This window comes from Tursiops truncatus, chromosome 5 (assembly GCF_011762595.2).
Source record: "Tursiops truncatus isolate mTurTru1 chromosome 5, mTurTru1.mat.Y, whole genome shotgun sequence".
Taxonomy (NCBI): Eukaryota; Metazoa; Chordata; class Mammalia; order Artiodactyla; family Delphinidae; genus Tursiops; species Tursiops truncatus.
The window spans coordinates 97,407,989-97,429,176 of record NC_047038.1 but is presented as its reverse complement, the minus strand read 5'-3'; the positions used below and the strand labels follow the sequence as shown (position 1 = coordinate 97,429,176).

General features: G+C 37.2%; 1 protein-coding gene across 21 annotated transcripts in view; it reads left to right on the top strand.

Annotated features, from left to right (window-relative positions):
• The window catches only part of SEC31A (SEC31 homolog A, COPII coat complex component), a 74,030-nt gene extending 53,798 nt beyond the window's left edge, over positions 1 to 20,232 (top strand). For 10 of the 21 annotated variants that reach the window (XM_073805403.1, XM_019932826.3, XM_019932828.3 and 7 more), the window contains 7 exons: positions 944 to 1,285; positions 9,125 to 9,163; positions 10,650 to 10,708; positions 12,205 to 12,468; positions 15,407 to 15,526; positions 17,957 to 18,028; positions 19,643 to 20,232. In XM_073805403.1, the coding sequence (XP_073661504.1) occupies positions 944 to 1,285; positions 9,125 to 9,163; positions 10,650 to 10,708; positions 12,205 to 12,468; positions 15,407 to 15,526; positions 17,957 to 18,028; positions 19,643 to 19,822 (1,076 nt within the window). In that variant the 3' untranslated portion in view covers positions 19,823 to 20,232. The remainder of the gene's footprint in view (positions 1 to 943; positions 1,286 to 9,124; positions 9,164 to 10,649; positions 10,709 to 12,204; positions 12,469 to 15,406; positions 15,527 to 17,956; positions 18,029 to 19,642) is intronic. The other 11 variants (XM_019932820.3, XM_073805405.1, XM_073805407.1 and 8 more) reach the window with 4 other exon arrangements.
• Positions 20,233 to 21,188: the final 956 nt, after the last annotated feature.

Genomic DNA, 21,188 nt, shown 5'->3' with positions numbered 1-21,188 from the left:
ATTTTAAAATTTAAAATAAGCAAAAATGCAAACCTCAGAGTGGACAGTTATATGACTGAACAACTACTATAAAACACGAGGATGTTACCTAGCAAGATCTAATCTTAACGAGCGTGTTCTGTGCTCCTAAGATGTGTGTTCTTACTAAACATGAGTACAAATTTGATACAGCTTTTCACTCAGTACTCAGCGTGAAAGTGCTGTCTTCAGAGTAGGATGAGCACAGTTCTGTTAGATTCCCTCTGCAGAGGTTCATATTCTACCCATGGTCACACAAAAGGTAATGGTATCTGGGTTCAGGTCTTTGCATTAAAACATTAGTTGGCTGTCTGATTGCTTATTAACCAACTTTGTACAGTGTAAGAAATATAATAATTGTGTTGTCAGGGATCATACAGAGTTGCTTATTAATCTGGAACTGTGCTCAAACCCAGAATTTGAGTAGCTGATGATTTTACTAGATGTTGGAGAAGGTATCTGATTCATAACAATAGTGCTCACCCTACAGTTGTTATGGTGGAAGAGGTCTTGAGCTGCCACCAAGCTCCCTTAACTTTTACTGTAGAGGGGACTGCTTTGGATGTGTAATTCCTGCATGGCTCCATCTGATGGCTAGTAGGTGTCAGTGCAGTCTTCACAGGAACAGGATGTCTCAGAAAAGGGTCAGTCTTCTGGTTCTTGGGTCTGATGACTGAAAGATTTTCATAGCCAGCAGCAGTCTGGAGATGTCAGGGTTCAAAGACTGGGTCCAGTGACTTTTGGTATAGTTAGGGCATCCAGACTATCAAAAGCATAACCTGTTTTAAGTGGGTAATGTTTGGTTGTAGCTTATTATTAGAAGAATTGAAAATAATTTCCATAGAATGAGATAACTTTGGGTTTCTGTTGCTGTCTGAATAAATTAGTAACTAATTAAAATTTCTGTTTCTTCTCCTTGGTGTAGCTTATCAACCAGCCCAGCAGTATTCCTTCGGAACAGGGGGGTCAGCAGTGTATCGACCTCAGCAACCTGTTGCTCCTTCTGCTTCAAACGCTTACCCTAACACCCCGTACATATCTTCTGCTTCTTCCTATTCTGGGCAGTCTCAACTATACACAGCACAGCACCAGGCCTCTCCACCTACCTCCAGCTCCACTGCCTCTTTCCCTCCTCCTCCTTCCTCTGGAGCATCCTTCCAGCATGGCGGACCAGGAGCTCCACCGTCATCTTCAGCTTATGCGCTGGCTCCTGGAGCAACAGGTACACTGCCTGCTGCCGGCGAGCTGCCTGCATCCCAGAGAACAGGTCTGCGCTTGAAAGGGACTTGGTTTGGCTCCGTCTTTCATTTTTTCGTGATCACGTGGGTGGATGGAGGGGAATTATTTCTAACTGTAAACTGGGCAATGTGAGGTATTGATTTAATTGTATAACAAATTCTAAAACTATTTCTAAAAGTGTGATTTTCCCATAATGAACTTTAGTTGCTAAATGAGGAAAGCTTTAGAGCTTTAAAAGGGTAAGAGCATATAATCTGCCATTGAATTTAAAATAAGCGGTAAGAAATTAGTTGGCCAGATAAGTGGGGGTTGGAACTAGATTTAATTGACACTAATTTCTTTGCCAGAGTAAAACGATGCTCTGTGTTCTTCCTGAATTTTCAGATTTTAAGAAATGAGGCTGTACAAATTTTGTAATTATGTTTGTTTGTAAAGGTGAGCAAGGATCTCGACATGTGTATTGAAAGGAAAAAAGTGAAAGAATGCAACTGTGACAGAATCTCTAAGACAGCAGAAAGTATACAGTAGTGCAGGGATTCTCTCCATTAGGACAATTCTACCCTCACAAACATTTTGGAAATTTCTAGGCATTTTTGTTGTTGTTGGCAGTATAGTTCTGCCTGAAATTTTCTAATTAAAATCATAATTTAAAATTATTTTTATAGTAAACACATATTTTATAAATTCTTTTTATCTTTCATGTTACAATTAAAGCATTCTATTAATTTTTTATAAGTAGGTAATATTATCTGATTTTCATGTTAGGATTGTAAAAGGGACCTCAGAAGTATTACAAAAAGAGATCAGTGAATCAGGGCAAGAACCACTAACATAGTAAAGAATTCAGACTTTGGAATCAGACTTCCTGTGTTTGTATGACAGCTTCACTCCTTTCTAGTTATGTGACCTTGAGTAAGTTACTTAACTTTAAGCCTCAGTTTCCTCATAATAATAATAGTATGTACTGATAAGCTTATGAAGAGATTGAATGCATTAGTACATTGAGAGCATTTGGGGACAGTGACTGCAAAGTTAGCTGTGATAACACATCGCTCAAAATTAGAGCTCTGTTCCTTTTTTTTTTTGTCCCTGCTTTAATGTATACTTGTTACTAAGGGTATTTGAAAATAGTTTCCTTTTCAGATTATAATTGATGGTTTTAAACTAGAGGGGCAAAACAGGAGTGAGTCTTGCTTTCTAATACTGAAGTTATTCCTGGAAGTCCAGTATATGTTGTTCTCTTTTTATCTGCTAAGTAGTAGCTTTAATAACTGAAAACACTGAACATATAATAGGATTTATTGAGGAAGTACTTTTTTTCTTGGAAGTCTTATGGATCCAGAATTATACACATATCTCCTTCTCTTTTCTTTGATATATAATATTAAAGTCCAAAGTACCAAAAATCATACACACAACATGTATCAGCCTTTACTGCACAAATAAAATTTGTATAATTTTCAATACAGATATTTCAATAGGTTGATATTTAGAGAGGAGTGTTAATTCAATTGTAGAGTTCAAAAAATTACCTTTTAAAACCTGGATGAGTGAAAGCAGTATATATTCTGAATAGTTGGGTAATAGCTTGAGTGAAAGATGGATTCAAGTAAATCCCCACATAAGAAAGTGGTACAGTGAAGTAGGAAAGTGAATTATCATTTATTGAACATACATTGGACATGTACCAGCACTGCCATATATTTTCTTTTTTCTCATAACCATGAGAAATAGGAATAATTATTTTTTTAAAAATTGCCATGAGGAAGCTTGAGTTTCCTAGGGTTATGTATAATGTTTTCATGATTGCACAGTGATAGTCTCCAAGTTGAGATACAACTGAGATACCCCAGTCTCTCAGTCTTCAGAGCCCATGTTCATTATTCTTTACCAGATAGTCTAGTCCTGATGAAAGGGGTAGAAATAGCTAGCAGTGTTGGAATTACAGAAACATTTAGCATCACTATTTTAAGCATTTGTTACTTCATCATCTAAGTTAGATATTTGCATGGGTATTTTTTTCCTCCTTAAGCTAAAGGGCATTTGGCCATATAATAAAGTCTTTGCTTATGTACAAAGTAACAGTGTTCTAACCTGGCTGAGAAGCAGAGTAACTAATAGGAAGATGAAGCCATACATTTTTCAATATTCAGCATGCACTAAGCTAGCTGCTTTGTTACCTCTTGCATGTTAGTAGTCCCTGTATTTTAATTAACAGTTAGAGCTTTACCTTATTTTTATTTTTTGATTTCCTAAAAAGTTTGCTTAGGTTATACAGATAACTGTGACTAAAAGTTTTATCTTTGTCCTAATATGTCTTAGATTATTATATCATGGTTTTCTACGGGACTTGGAAATTCCTCTTATCCGGTGGATTCTTCTTGATAGACAGTAGGATTTTCAAGCCCTGTAACTATTAGTGAAACAAAAAATTATGTGCCCACTGCTCAGAGAAACTCATGTTGCAATCATCAAAACATTCATTCAGTAAATTCTTAATGAGAATCTGTTCAGTCTATAATCAGAATTATTCTAGGCACAGGTAGGAAGGCAGAAAAGTACAGTACATTTCTAGTGAACAGCACATAGCTTTGTTGTAAGTTGGAACATAAAATTTGTATTGGGGCCAAATTTTGGAAAACATTAAATGTCAGGGCAAGAAATTTACACTTCATACAGTAAGAAGAAAAATTCTAGTGGAGGAGTTTGAACTACTGAGAGGCATGGTCAAAGTGGTACTTTAGGGAGGTTAATCCGGAGCTGGTTCTGCAAAACAGATTGTGAGCAGCATGGCAGAATCAGAGGCAAGGAAAAGAGGCTGTCTCCAAGTTCCATGTATAAAGTGCTAACAGCCTAAGTTAGTATAGTGCAACATGTTTCAGTGGTGGCAGCACAAAAAGCAGGAAGTTTTCCTAGCTCTACTGTCCAGGATAAGTAAGATACTGCTGGTATCCCCCCACCTTTTTTTTTTGGTCCCTGGTTTAATGTATACTAGTTACTAAGGAAGAGCACTTTCAAATGTGAAGGCCCAAGAAGTTTACTTAGAAAAATTTTCTGATAAAATGACAAGCTCTCATGAAGCTGTTTTTGAGTAAACAGTATTGATTTCGTTAAACAATGGAAAATTTAATTTGGGTCTATATATATATATATATATAGTCTTGTGCTCCTTCACATAGAAGAGTCTTGAAGGGGCATAATATTGCATATTTTCGTGAAACAGTGTGCTGAAAAGAAAATTTTTTTTTTAATTTTCATAAACACTCCGTAGTCAAACTATAAGTACCTGGTTTTTAACCCTTTAAACAAAGGAAAGGAGCATGATAGCCTTCCTTATTTTTCTTTGGATAAATCTGTTTTATCTCATGTCATTGGAAAATGACCTTAAGGATTCATTCTTTCTAAATTTAAATTTTTAATTTTGTGATGCCTTTTTTAAAATGTGACGTGTGAGGCTAACGGGGAAGGAGGAGGTATATGATTAACAAGGATGCTGTATTCTCTCCGTCTCAAATTATCTTTTAGCCAAAAGTCTCCATACCATTGGCACTAATATTTTTCTGTGAATCCACTGAAAGTATCTTAGCCAGTGCCTAGATCCTACCGTTATGCAAGGACACCTTGAGAAGGTTCCCAGTGAGAAGTGAGATTGAAGTAAAGATGGTAGCAACTCCACTTCTGTGTGTGAGACCAAGCGCTTCTCTCTTCCTTCCCTAAAGACCATGTGGAGGACTAATCCCTACACTAAGGTGGATAAGGGTCTCCAGAATCCAGTGACATGCCATATTCAGTTTTTAAGTTAATGTTCCCTTGATTTTTATTAATTTTTTATTGTAGGATTTTGAAAGACCTCAAATAGTATAGAGAATAAAATTAAAATTATCTGTAATTCTGCCACCCATATATAACCACTAATAATTTAGGTGTATTTATTCCCTTCATACACATATATGCACACATATATGTATGTATGCATGTATTAAAGTTCTTTTAATGTTGAATATATATAACATAAAATTTACCATTTTAATCATTTTTAAGTGACATCAAGTGCATTTACATTATTGTACAATCATCACCGCTAACTACGGAACTTTTTTGTCATCCCACACTGAAATTATGTAGCCATTAAAAACCTCCTGTTTTCCCCAGCCCCTGGTAACCACCGTTTTACTTTGTTTCTATGTATGTATTCTAGGTACCTCATATAAGTAGTCATACAGTTTTTTCTTCTTGTAACTGGCTGTTTCACTGTCTTTAAGATTCATCCATATTATAGCATGTATCAGAATTTCATTTTTAAAGCTGAGTAATATTCCACTCTAAGTATGTACCACATTTTGTTTATCCATTAACCTGCACATGGGCATTTTGGCTGTCGTGAATAATGCTGCTGTGAACATGAGTATACAAATATCTATTCAAGTCCCTGGTTTCAGTTCTTTTGGGTATATACCCAGAAATGGAATTACTGGATCAAATAGTAATTCAGTGTTTAATTTTTTGAAGTGGTGGCACTATTTTACATTTTCACCAGCAATGCGTAAGGGTCCAATTTCTCCACATCCACACCAACACTTGTTGTTTTCTGTTTTTTTGTTTTTGTTTTTAATTCTCGCCATTCTAATGGGTGTGAAGATAGTAGTATCTTATTGTGTGCATGCATTTTTAAAGAATTGAGATCATAACTCGCACATACACTCATAATTTACATCTTACTACTTTCCTTAATGTTACACCATGAACCATTTTTCAATGTTCTTTAAAGTTATTGTCATGTTTAAAAAGAGTAAGAAAGAGATTTATGCCCATTTTTAAGGTTTTTTGAAAAGGTAAAAAAGATTATCTTCCCTTACTAGTTTTATGAGAGAATTATGTCCAAGATTAGTCTCTGCTATGTTTTTTTAAAAATATTGACCAAGAGTATCATTTTGCACATCCGTAATGAACCCCCACAATACTGTCTCCTGTAGATATTCATGTTCTTCATTTAGTTTGCTTTACCTAGTGTTGCTATTAAAGTGTGTCTCAATAAAGTAGAGGTCAATTTAATTGTGTTTTTAAAAAGTCATATTTAAACAATTTAAAGATATAAAAGCAAAACTATTGAGGGGTTAGAATCATAGCTAAGATAAAACTGTTAAATTGATCAGAGATTTGAACAAGGATTTTTCTGGGCTGAAATAAAACATATTGCTAAATATATTGCATGGTTTGAGGTTAGGAGGGGCCAGTTAGGCATATATTTTGGTGGGAACTTTGATTATTTTACAATCGTTATTTTCAATTCAACAGGCAGCCTACCCTCAAGTTATGAGGGTTAGCCAACTGGCTATATGTTCCTGTTGAAAATCTTTTTGTTTCTTATTTCATTCAGTTTTACTCGTAACTTTCAATTTAATTTGATTTCATTATAACTTTGGTGTCATTCTACCAAAGGGTTATATGAAATTGTTCCACATACTTTTTTGTGCTGCTAATAGTTGGTGAAATCAGGATACCCCCTCAGGCTTTAATATCCAAGGCTAAGATCACTGCCATGAGAGGTTAGAGGAAAAACTGGTCTCACCTTCTGCTCCCACGTTTCATAGGGCTAGAGAGGAGGCATGTTGTTGAGACTGCTCCCTGAAAAAACTGATCAAGGCCAGGGTACCTCCAGTACTTTTAGATTTTTCACACCGTCGACTCCCCCCTGCCCCGCCCCAATACCAAAATCCAAGGATGCTCAAGTCCTTTATATAATGTGGCGTAGTATTTGCATATAACCTACGCACATATACTTTTATGTCTAGATTGCTAATAATACCCAATACAGTGTAAATGCTTGCAGCAAATTCAAGCTTTGCTTTTGGGAACTTTTTGGATTTTTTTCCTTCCTGAATGGTTCCCCCCCTCCCCCCCCCGCCCCCGGTACGTGGGCTTCTCACTGTTGTGGCCTCTCCCGTTGCGGAGCACAGGCTCCAGACGCGCAGGCTCAGCGGCCATGGCTCACGGGCCCAGCCGCTCCGTGGCATGTGGGATCTTCCCGGACCAGGGCACGAACCCGCGTCCCCTGAATCGGCAGGCGGACTCGCAACCACTGCACCACCAGGGAAGCCCCCTGATTGTTTTTGATCCTCAGTTGGTTGCATCTGCAGATGTAGATCTTGGGGATGCACTGTATATTGTCCCCCTCAGCCCAGAAGCTGAAGTCTGGTGCTAGAGAGTACATCAGTAGTTGCAAATCAGGTCTGTCGTCTGTCATAATGCACACACAGTGACTCCCAGGGATTTATTAACTGTAGTGCTATGAGGTCATATCTTGCATGGGGAGTTAAATTGTAAAGTCGTCATTTAAGACAAAAATAAATCACTTAGAGTCAGTTATCTGTGATCACCCCTTTCTTCAGTTAAGCCCTCATGAAGAAGTTGCTTGTGGTTAGAAGCCATATTGTATGAACAACATCTATCCTTAGCTCCATACAGTGAAATTTCAAACTGTGGGATTAGTTCTCCCACCTCACAGTTCCTCTGGGGCATGTGCTTCTTGAGTAGAGCTCAAACTGAATTGAACTCACTAGTTAATGCTACATTCTCTTGATTCCTCTCTCCCCAAGTGAAGATAGTTGAATTCCCCTAAGTTGCGTGTTCATATGATGTATCTACACTGCATGCTTTTGATTGGAGGCTGGACCTGGACCAATCCGACAATTTTGGAATTGCTGTATTAGTTCTCAGCCTTCTTTCCTCTTGTCCACTGCCAGAGACTTCAGTTCTTTTAAGAGAAGTAGTGATTTCTGGAAGATTTGTGCTAAACAGTCTGTAAATCTGTATATTCTTATAGAAAAGACCATATGGGATGGTTACATATTTACTGGGCCTGTTCCCATTTGTGCTCATACTCATGGTGTGACCCCAGAAATTAGTTCCTCCAGAATGCAGATCCTTGGGGCCTCCCAAATCCAGCAATAAAGTAGCACCTCCTTGTTAAGATTGTCTAACATGCTTATTATCTTTAACAATGTAGTGTTGAAGTCCGCACGACAATGTAGAAATCCTCCCATTTCTCTTTAAAACCCTACTACTTAAAGAGGATTTGGACCAGCAGCATTGGCATTACCTGGGAGCTGGCTGAAGCAATAGAATCTCAGGCCCTACGCTATACCTAGTGAATTAGAATCTGCATTTTTACAAGATCTTCACCTGATTGGGATTCACAGCTTTAAAAAATACTAAAATGGACACAGTTATAATATGTTAGGAAGTGCTCTCAGCCCTCCCCGCACCATGGTATTACTGAGCTTCATTGATCAAATAGTAGAAAAATCATCTGTGCAAACAATTAGGGAAATAATGTTGTTTTAAATAGGAAGGAACAAAATTTTCTCTTAAAAGAGACAGCTGGCACAGTGAGAGAAAAAAATAGTGTTTAAGAGTTAATTGGATCTGACACATTTAAATGAATTAGCTTTGCCCACAAACTGATTACTCTCTTAATTAGATAGGAACCATTTCACGTGACTTAATTAAAAAGTAAGTTCTATTCCCTTATAAAATTAGTTCTTTCTTGGGGTTGATGGAGGGAGGAGAAACAATTATAAAATGAGTAGAGTTTACAGTTTGCAGGGCAGAAATAGAGACACAGATGTAGAGAACGAACGTATGGACACCAAGTGGGGGAAAGTGGTGGGGTAGGGGGTGGTGGTGGTGGGATGAATTGGGAGATTGGGATTGACATATATACACTAATATGTATAAAATGGATAGCTAATAAGAAACTGCTATATAAAAAATAAAATAAAATTCAGAAATTCAAAAAAAAGTGAGTAGAGTTTAGAATGTCTTTGATGATAATACTGTTTAAGTCACTTTTACATTTTGTCTACAGAAAATCAGTCTATGCAAGACCAGGCATCTATGTTGGAAGGTGAATTAGTTACAAAATATATCTTTGGAAATCTTTGAATCACTGACTCTAATTAATGAGTGGATATTCACAATTATGCATGTGAACTTTAAAGCCGATAATATTCCTAAATCTGATCAAATCTTAGAACTGATTGAATTAACATAGTGACACAAATGATCTTGAATCATAAAAGTTGTCTGTTATACAGACTGAAAGACAAGGCTATACCAAGATTGTCTTAGATATAAGAAAGATTAGAAGGTGATGGGAGAGATTTGAATGATTAGTCTGTGTTTAATGAGAACTTTAAGAATTTGTTAAGCAAATAGCATCATGTGGTTTAATATTTTGTGATTAGTTCTTGAGTGTTTTGAGGCTCATTTGGTGCTCTGTCTCCTAGTCACGTAGAAAATTAATTCTACTTTTAAAATCAAGGCAAATGAGTGCATGCTGGTTAGGAGAAGATCTTGTTTTTAAAAAATTTCTATGACATTATGTTCTTTGGTTTGCTAAGCAATTTTGTTGTGATTTAATATCGTGGGTATCAATAAAACAAGCAAAAGTATAATACTGAAAGAATGTTTAATTTATTGAAAGAAGAAGTTGTTTTTGCTTTTACATATACACATACACAAAACCTAGTAAGATGTAAAATGATTATATTTTGATTTAGTAATTATCCTATCTCTGGCATGTTTTATTCCTTTTTTCTTTAAAGATACAGGCATTTAATAAAGATGTTTAAAAAATTTTTTTTTAAGATATAGGCATTAAGTACCTTAATGAGTTCTGCTACCTATGTTCATTTCTCACTTTGAGATGACAGGTTTTGGGAGATTTTGGGGGGGAGGAAATTTCCTAAAGGTGACAGTAGTTTAATTTTATATTTACTGCCAGCCTGGAAATTTTTTGTGTGTGTGTGGTATTAAAAAAAGAAAAATCTTACCACAGATATTTGATGCCTTTTTAGGTTGTTCTTAATGCAAAGGTGATAAAACATACTGGTGTTGCGTAGTTGGGCTCTGTTTGTTTTTTTAACAGTGTTTCTACCATGTGGATGATTTGGGTATGCTGAATTGCTCTCTGGGAAAATAGGAGATTGCTACTTTTTTTCTTTTTTGTGTGTGCAATATATCAGAAGGCTTTTTTTTTTTTAGCAGACTCAGGTGATTTATTTTTTCTTTATTAGGAGAGAATTGTTTGAAGCTTATATACCAATATAGACATAAAAACTTCACTATCCTTAAATTTAGTACAACTCTTTCACTTTAAAAGGAAATAATGTCAAGATATGCTGCTTTCTAAGCCAAGGCCCTGTGATTATTAGAGGTAATGAGTTTGAGAATCCAGGGCTACATAGTGATCCCAGCAGCTCAGCTGGTAAAACTTTTGTGACAGTTATCTCAGGGTGAAAGTAAAGTTTGAAGGTATTATATGATGGATACAGTTTAGTTTTCTTTTTTTCAGGATTCTAAAGGAAAATGCCTTCTATTATCTGTTATAGGTTCTCAGAATGGTTGGAATGATCCTCCAGCTTTGAACAGAGTACCCAAGAAGAAGAAGGTACTAGAAAAAGATGTCTATTCAGTTGCCTACAGGTGTCCTGTCAATCATGTAGCCACCTGAAGCACACCACACTTCACTGTTCCTTTAAAGGCAAAGCTGACTGACTGATATACTTAATATGTGTATTTCAACTTACATCTTCTAATCCATGAAGGGAAGGAAAGAAAGTACAAAATAGTATGGTGATAAGAATTAAACCCTTTTTAAAAAACAAGATGTAAATTCCCAGCACATCTTTTTCAAAGAGTAGGAAACAAAATTTCATACTTCTCAAGTGGTTTTTTTTTTAGGAGTTACTTTGGTTTTGGGTTCTAACAGTAATCATGAATTTGTAATTATATTTTAGACTATTTTTGTCTATCACATATAATATGAAACGAAATAGCCTTGTAGTTGAGCATCATTTAGATGTTAGTAACTGTTGAGAGCTTGTTAGAGCATAACTTAAGATTCTTCTTTTACCCCAAGCCTTTTTTTTTTTTTTTTTTTAACTCCTAGTGATTTCTATCCCCCAAGTATAGTAATGAGAGGCCAGAATATAAAATTGGGAGATACTAAATGAGCAAACCCCCCCCCAAAATTAGGTCAATGATAATCAGAAATTTAATCTACTACTTTGAGTGTGATTGATCACTAAGTAGGTATCACTTAATGATCTAGGAAAAAGGTATTACATCTGATCACATTAAACAAACATATTTGGCATATCTGATCCCAGTATGGCTAGATATAATTCTCCAGACTTTGACATCCTCTTTCAAAAACACCATGGTTTTGGCCCATTATGGGATAAGTGTGGAAGGTAAAGGAGAAACAAAGGTCCAGGTTTGAGCTCTCAGCCCTCTTAGCCAGATTAGCTTTACTTTTTATGTTTTTCTCTAAAATTCTGCATAAAATTTCATTTTAAAAAGTGTTCTCCTGTTATTTAAAAAAAAAATTTTTAACCATGGAATAGTCTAACTCCCTTATTTATTTTTTTAAATTTTTTTATTGAAGTATAGTTGATTTACAGTGTTGTTAATTACTGCTGTACAGCAGAGTGATTCAGTTATACATGTATGTGTATATACATTCTTTTTTAAATATGTTCTTTTCCATATGGTTTATCATAGAATATAGAATATAGTTCTCTGTGCTGTACAGTAGGACCTTGTTATTTATCCATTCTATATATAAAAGCTTACATTTGCTAACCCCACCCTCCCATTCCAACTCTCCCCCAACCCCCTTGGCAACCACCAGTCTGTTCTCTATATCCCTGATTCTGTTTCTGTTTCATAGATAGGTTCATCTGTGTCATATTTTAGATTCCACATATAAGTGATACCATATGGTATTTGTCTTTCTCTTTCTGACTTACTTCACTTAGTGTGATAATCTCTAGGTCCATCCATGTTGCTCCAAATGGCTAACTCCCTTATTTAAAGCTGAGGAAATGTTGTCATCATACCATTTTTTTCCTTACTCTTGGTACCTTTTATTTCTTTTAAAAGATGCCTGAGAACTTTACGCCTCCTGTTCCCATCACATCACCAATCATGAACCCCTTGGGTGACCACCAGTCACAGATGCTGCAGCAACAACCTTCAGCTCCAGTACCACTATCAAGCCAAGCTTCATTCCCACAGCCACACCTTCCAGGTGGCCAGCCCTTCCATGGCATACAGCAACCCCTCAGTCAACCAGGCATGCCTCCGTCTTTTTCAAAGCCCAATATTGAAGGTGCCCCTGGAGCTCCTATTGGAAATACCATGCAGGTAACAGTAAATCTGTGGAAGTGGGAGATGGCTTTATTTCGGTATGTTTTCTTAATGTTTTAACTTTTATGGTTATACCTTTATTATTATCTCAATTTGATTTCAATTTAGGCAACTTAAAAATAATAACTTTTTTTTAAGATTGTTCATGTATGTATATTATTTTTCAATGACAAGGCCACATACAAACTTCCCAGAAGGAGCTTATGTATTTACTAGTATATGTTAACAGTAACTTGGCAATTACAGTATTTCATTTGATCTAATCAGTAGCCACAATTTAAGATCAGTTGAATCCATATTTGCATCCAAGGTTGCTAAGCAGAAGCTGTTTCCAAAGGTTTTTTCCTTTAAAATATAAAATAAAAATGTAATGAGTTATATATTTTCTTGTGTATGTGTAAGAGCTAATAAGAGAGCCATATCTTTAGTTGGAGATATAAATTTGTGGTTGCTTTTCACATACAAACAGCTAGTTGGCAAGGCTCTAGATGATGAAAAGTCTACCATATTTCCATATAACTGACTTAGACATACAAAGATAAACATTTTGATCTATTCATGAAAAGTAAAGAGGTTGGGTCACAGTTCAACATAAGATGAAATAAATTCCTGCCCAATTATAAAACTAGCTCTTCTGTCTGTTATTGTCTTTGACTCTCTAAAGTCAAATTTGTAAAGATTATATCTCTACCACAAGAGTATGTTTTGCTGTTAAGAGATTTCTGCCTAAGGAACTTCTAAACATTAACAGTTGCATTATAAAAACAAGTGTTTTGATGGAGGTGGGAGGACCTTCTTCTTTCCACAAGAATATATAAAATTATAAAGATGCACTGTTAATTTTTATAATTACAAGTCTGTGGTGTTTGTGAAGCCATTCACTTTTGTTTAGACCTGGGTGCTCATGCTATACTCATCTGACCAGAACCTCAGTTGCCACTGAAAGGGAGAGCTTCATGGATGTGTGTGTTCAGCCAGGCCATAATATCCACCTTCCTGTCCACTTAGATGTCTCTGAGACACCTCACACTTAACATATCCAGAATCTAATTCATAGTCTTCCTTCCAAACCTAGTCGTCTTTTGGTGTGTCCTGTTTGAATTAATGGCACCATAATCCTTCCTATTTAATCCAGCCAAAAACCTGGGCATCATCTTTATATTCTTCTTCCTTTAACCTGTTTTTCAGAGCTATCCCTAAATCTTGCTATATTACTTCAAAATCCCTCTCAAATCCCTTCTCTACATTTCCAGTCTAGTCCATGCTACCTTCATCTCCAGTCTCAAGCAGTGCAGGAGCCTCTAGTTGGTCGGCCAGCATCTACTTTCACCCATCTCTTATCTGGTCTCATCTCCTCATTGTTTAAAACGTTACAGCTTCCCATTGTTTGCAGGATAAAGACCAAAATATTTCACATTGTCTGGATTCTCTCAGCTCATACTCCTCCTTGCTGTCTCTCTCTGCTCCAGTTACAGTGACCTCCTTTCAGTCCCTTGTATCATGATCCTTCCTGTGTACACGTTCTTCTGTCTGGAATGCATTTCCTTCACCATTTAACTGGTTAACTCCTACTTATCCTTCTGATATAACTTCCTTAAAGAACCTTCCCCTCAGTTAAATCCCAATTATATTGTCTCTTGGTTCTAGTGATGTTAACTTAACCACAGTTGCTATTTTACATACATTTATGACATTTTAAAACTTTCTCTTCCATCAGCCTGTAAACTCCCTGAGGGATGAGATCATTTCCGTATTGGCTCACCAATACTTAGCCAATACCTAATACATAATTGCTTAATGTTTTCTATGAATGAACTAATCAGTCAAAACTTTAAACACTTATACATTCCTTCTTTGTTTTCCCATCTGTACATTCAGTAAGACCATGGACTCTTCTATCCTAACCTTTGATTTAATCTTGCAGTTTGATAATAGCCCAGTTAACACCCTCCAAGAGTAAACCAAAGAATAGAAGAATGTCAGGATAAACATATCATGAGGAACCTAGGGGTAAGACAGGAATAAAGACACAGACCTACTAGAGCATGGACTTGAGGATATGGGGAGGGGGAAGGGTAAGCTGTGACAAAGCAAGAGAGAGGCATGGACATATATACACTACCAAACCTAAGGTAGATAGCTAGTGGGAAGCAGCCGCATAGCACAGAGAGATCAGCTCAGTGCTTTGTGACTGCCTGGAGGGGTGAGATAGGGAGGGTGCGAGGGAGGGAGACGCAAGAGGGAAGAGATATGGGAACATATGTATATGTATAACTGATTCACTTTGTTATAAAGCAGAAACTAACAACAACAAAAAAATGTTACCATAAAATGCTTTTAAAAAAAAAAAGGGCTTCCCTGGTGGCGCAGTGGTTGAGAGTCCGCCTGCCGATGCAGGGGACACTGGTTCATGTCCCGGTCCGGGAAGATCCCACATGCCACGGAGCGGCTGGGCCCGTGAGCCATGGCCGCTGAGCCTGCGTGTCCGGAGCCTGTGCTCTGCAACGGGAGAGGCCACAACAGTGAGAGGCCCGCGTACAGCAAAAAAAAAAAAAATGAGCCAACAAGCAAAGCAAGCAGCCACTCCAACCAGCCAACTTTGTAATTGCCTTGTTCTTTTTATTTTCTACTGGCACAGGTCTCCTTCCTATCAATTATATAAAATAGTGATCAACATATGTTCCATAATTAATCAAATACTTTATATCCAATCCTATTTTTGAAAATAGAAGCTGTAGAAGGAGTACCTGTATCTTCTACTGAATATCTGATTTTTATGTTTGCTTATCCCAAGTGATTTCACATGTTAATTTTTCATTTGATTTTGAATAGCCTATCTACAAGGTTGTTGGTTTCTCTTTATCACATATTCAGGGCTTTGTGTATAGGTAGCTTCTGGTCATTTTTAGTCATTTTATGGTATTATTTATTCCAGCATGTGCAGTCTTTGCCAACAGAAAAAATTACCAAGAAACCTATTCCAGATGAACACCTCATTCTAAAGACCACATTTGAGGATCTTATTCAGCGCTGCCTCTCTTCAGCCACAGATCCTGTATGTATTTTTTATTTTGCTTAATTAAAAGAATCCCTTATGGAGCGCTTCTATAATGATTGCTTAAAGTCTTACAAGATGTATTTTGAAAGTTTATGCAAAAATTGTAAAGCTAGCACTTATATATAGTTTGCTGTACATATAAAAACACATTCAACTGCTTTTTACATATAACTTTAATCCTTAAAACAACCTCATGGTAGGTAGGTTTGTCATATTTATTAACAGAGGAGGAAATTAAGGCAAAAAGCATTTACATAATAATTAAGGCAGAGCCAGCATTCGAACCTAGTCTGGCTCCAGAATTCATGCTTTCAACCACTATGCTGCCCTGAGTCTCATCGGCAAACCTTATGCGTAGCACAAAAATACAACAGAATGGTGAAACTCAGATTTGGGGGTTCTTTCTGAGCTTACATGAAAGCTTTTAAAAGTAGATAGACAGTCTTTAACTTTGCAAAGACCTTAAAAATAGTTAAGTGCTTTAGATATTGGAGTCATATTCATAGTCAAAGTAACTGATTTTACTCAGTTTATTAGAGGATGACTGTATGGGCAACAACAAAAATTCCACAAAGCCAGTTTTGTTTTAGGTGAAATGTCACTTTCTGCCAACAAACATTGAATATGTTTATTTAGTCACTGGCCAGTTGTCTGCTTGAAAAACAGCTTCTAGAATTTGTTGTTTCATCAAACATTGAGTAGTAATATGTACAGCCTTCTGCTAGTCTTTTGGAAAGCAATTCCCTGTACTGAAAATGTCAGGAAAGCAGAGGCAGGGGAAAGTTAACATAAACCTTAGCGCCTGGCATTCTGGGAGTGATGGAAGGACGAAGCTAGGAACAGAGAACAGGTAAAACTGTTAAACAGGTAAGTGTACAGTGTCTCCTAGGCAGAGAGGTCCTCATCATACAAAATGGAGGAATCATAATAAAAATGTGGGAAAACTCCAGTCTTCCTTCAGGCATGAGTTAACGTAAACAGAGGTTGGGAGGACACCTCGTACATGGCCTAGCTTAATAAATTTTTGTTGAGCTTCACCTCCTCTGGGTCACCATATCACCTCCCTTCTGGTTACCCAGGACCCCTGGGCAGAAGAGAAAGACAAACTGTTCCTGTCACTAGTTGGGGAGGCAGTTCAAATACTGCCCAGGACTCCTGCTGGTAGCTAGGTGGGATTAACTTTGAACCCTCCACAGAAGTCCATTTTAATCAATACTTGAAATCATTTTTATAGTATGACTTTATTCTTATTTCCACTTCAGTTATGTCCAAACAGCACAAAGTAATTTTGCAGCACAACTTAGTTTGTAAGGTTATCCTCGATGGCTTCACCTCTTCTGCACTCCTCTTCAGACACACTGACATGCCCTCCTCAAACATACCAAGAATGTGTCAGTGTCAGAGACTTTGTACCTGTTGCTCCTTCTGCCTGGAATTCTTCCTCACAGAACTGCAGAGCTCTTGCTCACTTGTTCCTGGTGTCTGCTCAGATGTCCCATTAGCCATCAGGACTTTCTTACCACGTCATACTGCCAACACTGCTGACCCCCTTACCCTGTTAACTTTTCTTCATGGCACACATCACCATCTGACATACAATATATTGTTTATTTAGTATCTTTTTCCCACCCAATAGAATATGAGATCCATGAGACACAACACTGTCCCAGCATGGCACGTAGTAGTCCCTCAATAAATATTGAAAAGCAGTGTCACTTTTAAGGCTGTTGCATAATGTAGATATTAAGTTAATCACAGTATAATTTTAAACCTTTACGTTTAGGATAGTTTTCTCTCACTACACTTAAAGTACTAGGATGAGGGTAGGAGGACTCCTTAATTTAAGAACTCATTTTAACACTTCCCTCTTAATAATCTTAAGTCACCAAAAGATAATTTTCTCCTTTTTTTGGTATTTTAAAGGCCCAGAATAAGACAGGATTAAATGTACCAAATGTGACTGAGTGTATAAGTAGTACTTTTGAGATTCCACAGTTCACCTGTATGTTTGCCTTCTGGCTCCCATAATGTTCATTTTATTTAATTTACAGTAACTGTTAGACCTTCTTTTCTGTAGTACACTGACCCATTGCTGCCTCCAGATGGCCCTTCCTGTTGCTTGTGGATATAGTGTAGATGGACACTCACACACCTCAAGTGAGTTGCAGTCCCTGTGGAATCCAGCCAGTGCTCCATTTTGCACACTAGGAGGAAGGGTCTCAGTTTCTTGCCCTCCCTGCCTTAATAGATTACTGATCTCTGTTCTAATAATCTGTCCAAGTTCATCGGTCTTAGCTATCTCCATTTCTTTATAAAATGAAGCTCTCCAACATCATGACTGTAAGGTTTAGTGAAATGAGATAAGGCAAGTTCTTGGGATAAAAGTTATTGTTCATACATAACATACCTGTTTTTTCTCTCCTGCAGCAAACCAAGAGGAAGCTAGATGATGCCAGCAAACGTTTGGAGTTTCTATATGATAAACTTAGGGAACAGACAGTAAGTTTGTGGGGAAAAGAAGGATTTACGATAATCATGTATTCCTGGTTGCTAGTAAAATAAGTGTCTCATCAGCACTTGCATGTAATATAGTACGCGTGGGGACAAAATGATCATGAGAGTTCATAGAATGGGGTTTTCTCTGTCTAAATCTTACATTTCAGTCACCGGGGATAAGGGGATAGGGCAGTGTGTGTGTGTGTGTGTGTGTGTGTGTGTGTGTGTGTGTGTGTGTGTGTGTGTGTGTGTGTGTGTGTGTGTGTGTGTGTGTGTGTGTGTGTGTGTGTGTGTGTGTGTGTGTGTGTGTGTGTGTGTGTGTGTGTGTGTGTGTGTGTGTGTGTGTGTGTGTGTGTGTGTGTGTGTGTGTGTGTGTGTGTGTGTGTGTGTTTAAGAGGGAGAGAGAATTTTTAGCCTTTTTTTATAACAAAGGGCAGATATACAAACTGGCCTGTACTGGTCCTACGGTAACTGGTCTTCTATTCATTTTTATATGTCCCTTGAATTAAGAAATCAGAGAGTGGGCAGCTACTCTGTTTTCCAGAGACCAAATCTGTAATCTCTCTCATAGTCTAAGACTCTGAACCTTTTCTTTTAGAATAGCTATTACACAAAGGCAAAGCCAAAGATAACCACAAATTGAGCAGATCAATGTGTATAACTATGAAGATGGTTGGCAGTAAGGAGTAAATGCCCTGTGTGTTCTGTTCTCTTGTCCCTCCCAACCTCTGCATTCCTTTCTAGAATTGTTTTGTTTTATTAATGAAAGCACTAGGAGAGAAAAAAAGAATTGAGACCTTTCACATTTATGCATTTTAGCATTTCTCTTCCCCATTCCCCATATCAATGCCATCAGCTAAAAATAACCATTTATCTCATGAGAGCCAAACCAGAGAAAGTTGATATAACAGTGGAAGTGGCGTGGCCCATGGACTGATCCAAAATAAAGTCTTCTCTGAAAAGTATGGACATGTATGCCAAGTAATGACATGGGGGGAAAAAAAAAACTAGAGGTCTTATGATTTTAAGAGATGACAGGATTATGAAAAGCAGTTAAGAACTGGCAAATTGAGTACATGGTGAGGACTGTTGCCCTCCTAATGGCAGTGGACCAGAAGTGCAAGGTTTCTATTGTCCACAAGGTTTTAGAGTAAATTGGGCCCCTACTTCGAGATGTCATGATTAAGAATCTTTAAACTCCTTCATGTACATAGGAAAAATTTTAAAAGGTGTGAGACAGTATCTAAAATAATTTAGTTATTTAAAGTAGTTAAGTTATCTAAAATAATAAGAATTAAAACTCATAAGTGGAGAGAGACATTAACATTTCAACTTGGGGAAGGAACTCTGGCTTTTCTGTAAGGAAATACCTGGCTTATCATACATGTATAATTCGTAAATAATTCCTTACATAAATCATTTTGTCATGGTTCCATTTTATAACTTAAGTGTTGGTTGGTCCGAGAAGCTTTCTGGAAATGCTCACCAGTTTATACATTTTTTTAATAATGTTTATTTCAAGCTCCTCTTAAATATCAGGGTTTAATGTTTATAGAGGGTCTCATGGAAAATTCTTCCTTAATTTAATTCTCTCTCTCAATTCCACCTTTATTTCAGCTTTCACCAACAATCATCAATGGTTTACACAACATCGCAAGGAGCATTGAGACTCGAAACTACTCAGAAGGATTGACCATCCATACCCACATAGTTAGCACCAGCAACTTCAGTGAGACCTCTGCTTTTATGCCAGTTCTCAAAGTTGTTCTCACCCAGGCCAATAAGCTGGGTGTCTAAAGGATGGCTTCACTCTCAGCCACTATTGCCATTTTTCCAAAGAAACATGTTTTAAAAAATGATAAGATGTGGACCAGTCCTCATTAGCATGTTTCCATAGCAGCCAGTCAAGAACATTTACATTGTTTCTGCAGATATACTCACCTTAGACCTGCTCAAAGCCCTGGTGCTTTCTTTTGTTTTAATCTTTTATTGCCTGTGATGATTTTCCTATTCTGCAAATAATGTATTTCCTGGATTACACATAGTATGCTTTCCTGAAGTATTCTGATAAAATATGGTTTTTGAAACCTCAGGTTTACTTTTTGGAAAAGGAGCCTTTGGTTATGTGTAAAGCAGAGCTGAAACTAAATTTCTTTCACGTCCTCCCTACTTCCTCCCTGTCAATCAGATTAAAGTGTGTAATCCTATTTATGTGTACGTAGTCTTTTTTTTAAACAGCTACTCACAGTTTAGTTTAATCTCTATTTTTTGTGGCTTTGGCTTCACTTTGGTCCTGAACAAATAACTAAATCTACAGGCTGCTACATAGATTTTAGCAAATATTAATGAAAAGTGGGATCACTAGTTTTAAGTATCTATAGGAAAAGATTGAGCATTTTCATTCTGTAGGATGCATTGAACTTTTTTCTATTAATAAATGTTTTCAGTATTCTGTTTGAGTTTTAAGACTGAATTGTCTCCATTTTATATTTAGAAATTTATTCATCCATTTTTTTAAAGTTACCTATTTCTCTGAGGTTTAAGTTCAGAAAGAAAGCTTTAACTTCTGTCAACCTCCTGAATCAACATATTTTCAGACGGTATTTTCGTCAAATGATTTTATTGTAATCTGTCTTAAGAACAGTGTAGTAAACAAAAGATAATGGTCCCCATAGAATCTTGAGGAGAATTAGATACTAATAATTTTCATTGTTTAAGCAACTTTACCTAAGTGAGTTGGAAAACTAGAAGATAAAAAGTATGACTGCTGTGAAGACAGGTGCTGTTTCAAGGACTAAGTGTAGTTCATCAGGCATTTTGCAGCCTAAGTGACATAGTTTACAAGACCCTCTTAATTTCCTTTGCTGGGATTCCCTGCTCACCAAATAAAACACCTCTTTTAAAAATAAAAATAGGGACTTCCCCGGTGGCACAGGGGTTAAGAATCCTCCTGCCGATGCAGGGGACACAGGTTTGCGCCATGGTCCACGAAGATCCCACATGCTGCAGAGCACCTAAGCCCGTGCACCACAACTACTGAGCCTGTGCTCTACAGCCCGCGAGCTGCAGCTACTGAGCCCACGTGCCACAACTACTGAAGCCCGAGTGCCTAGAGCCTGTGCTCCACAACAAGAGAAGCCACCGCAGTGAGAAGCCCGGGCAC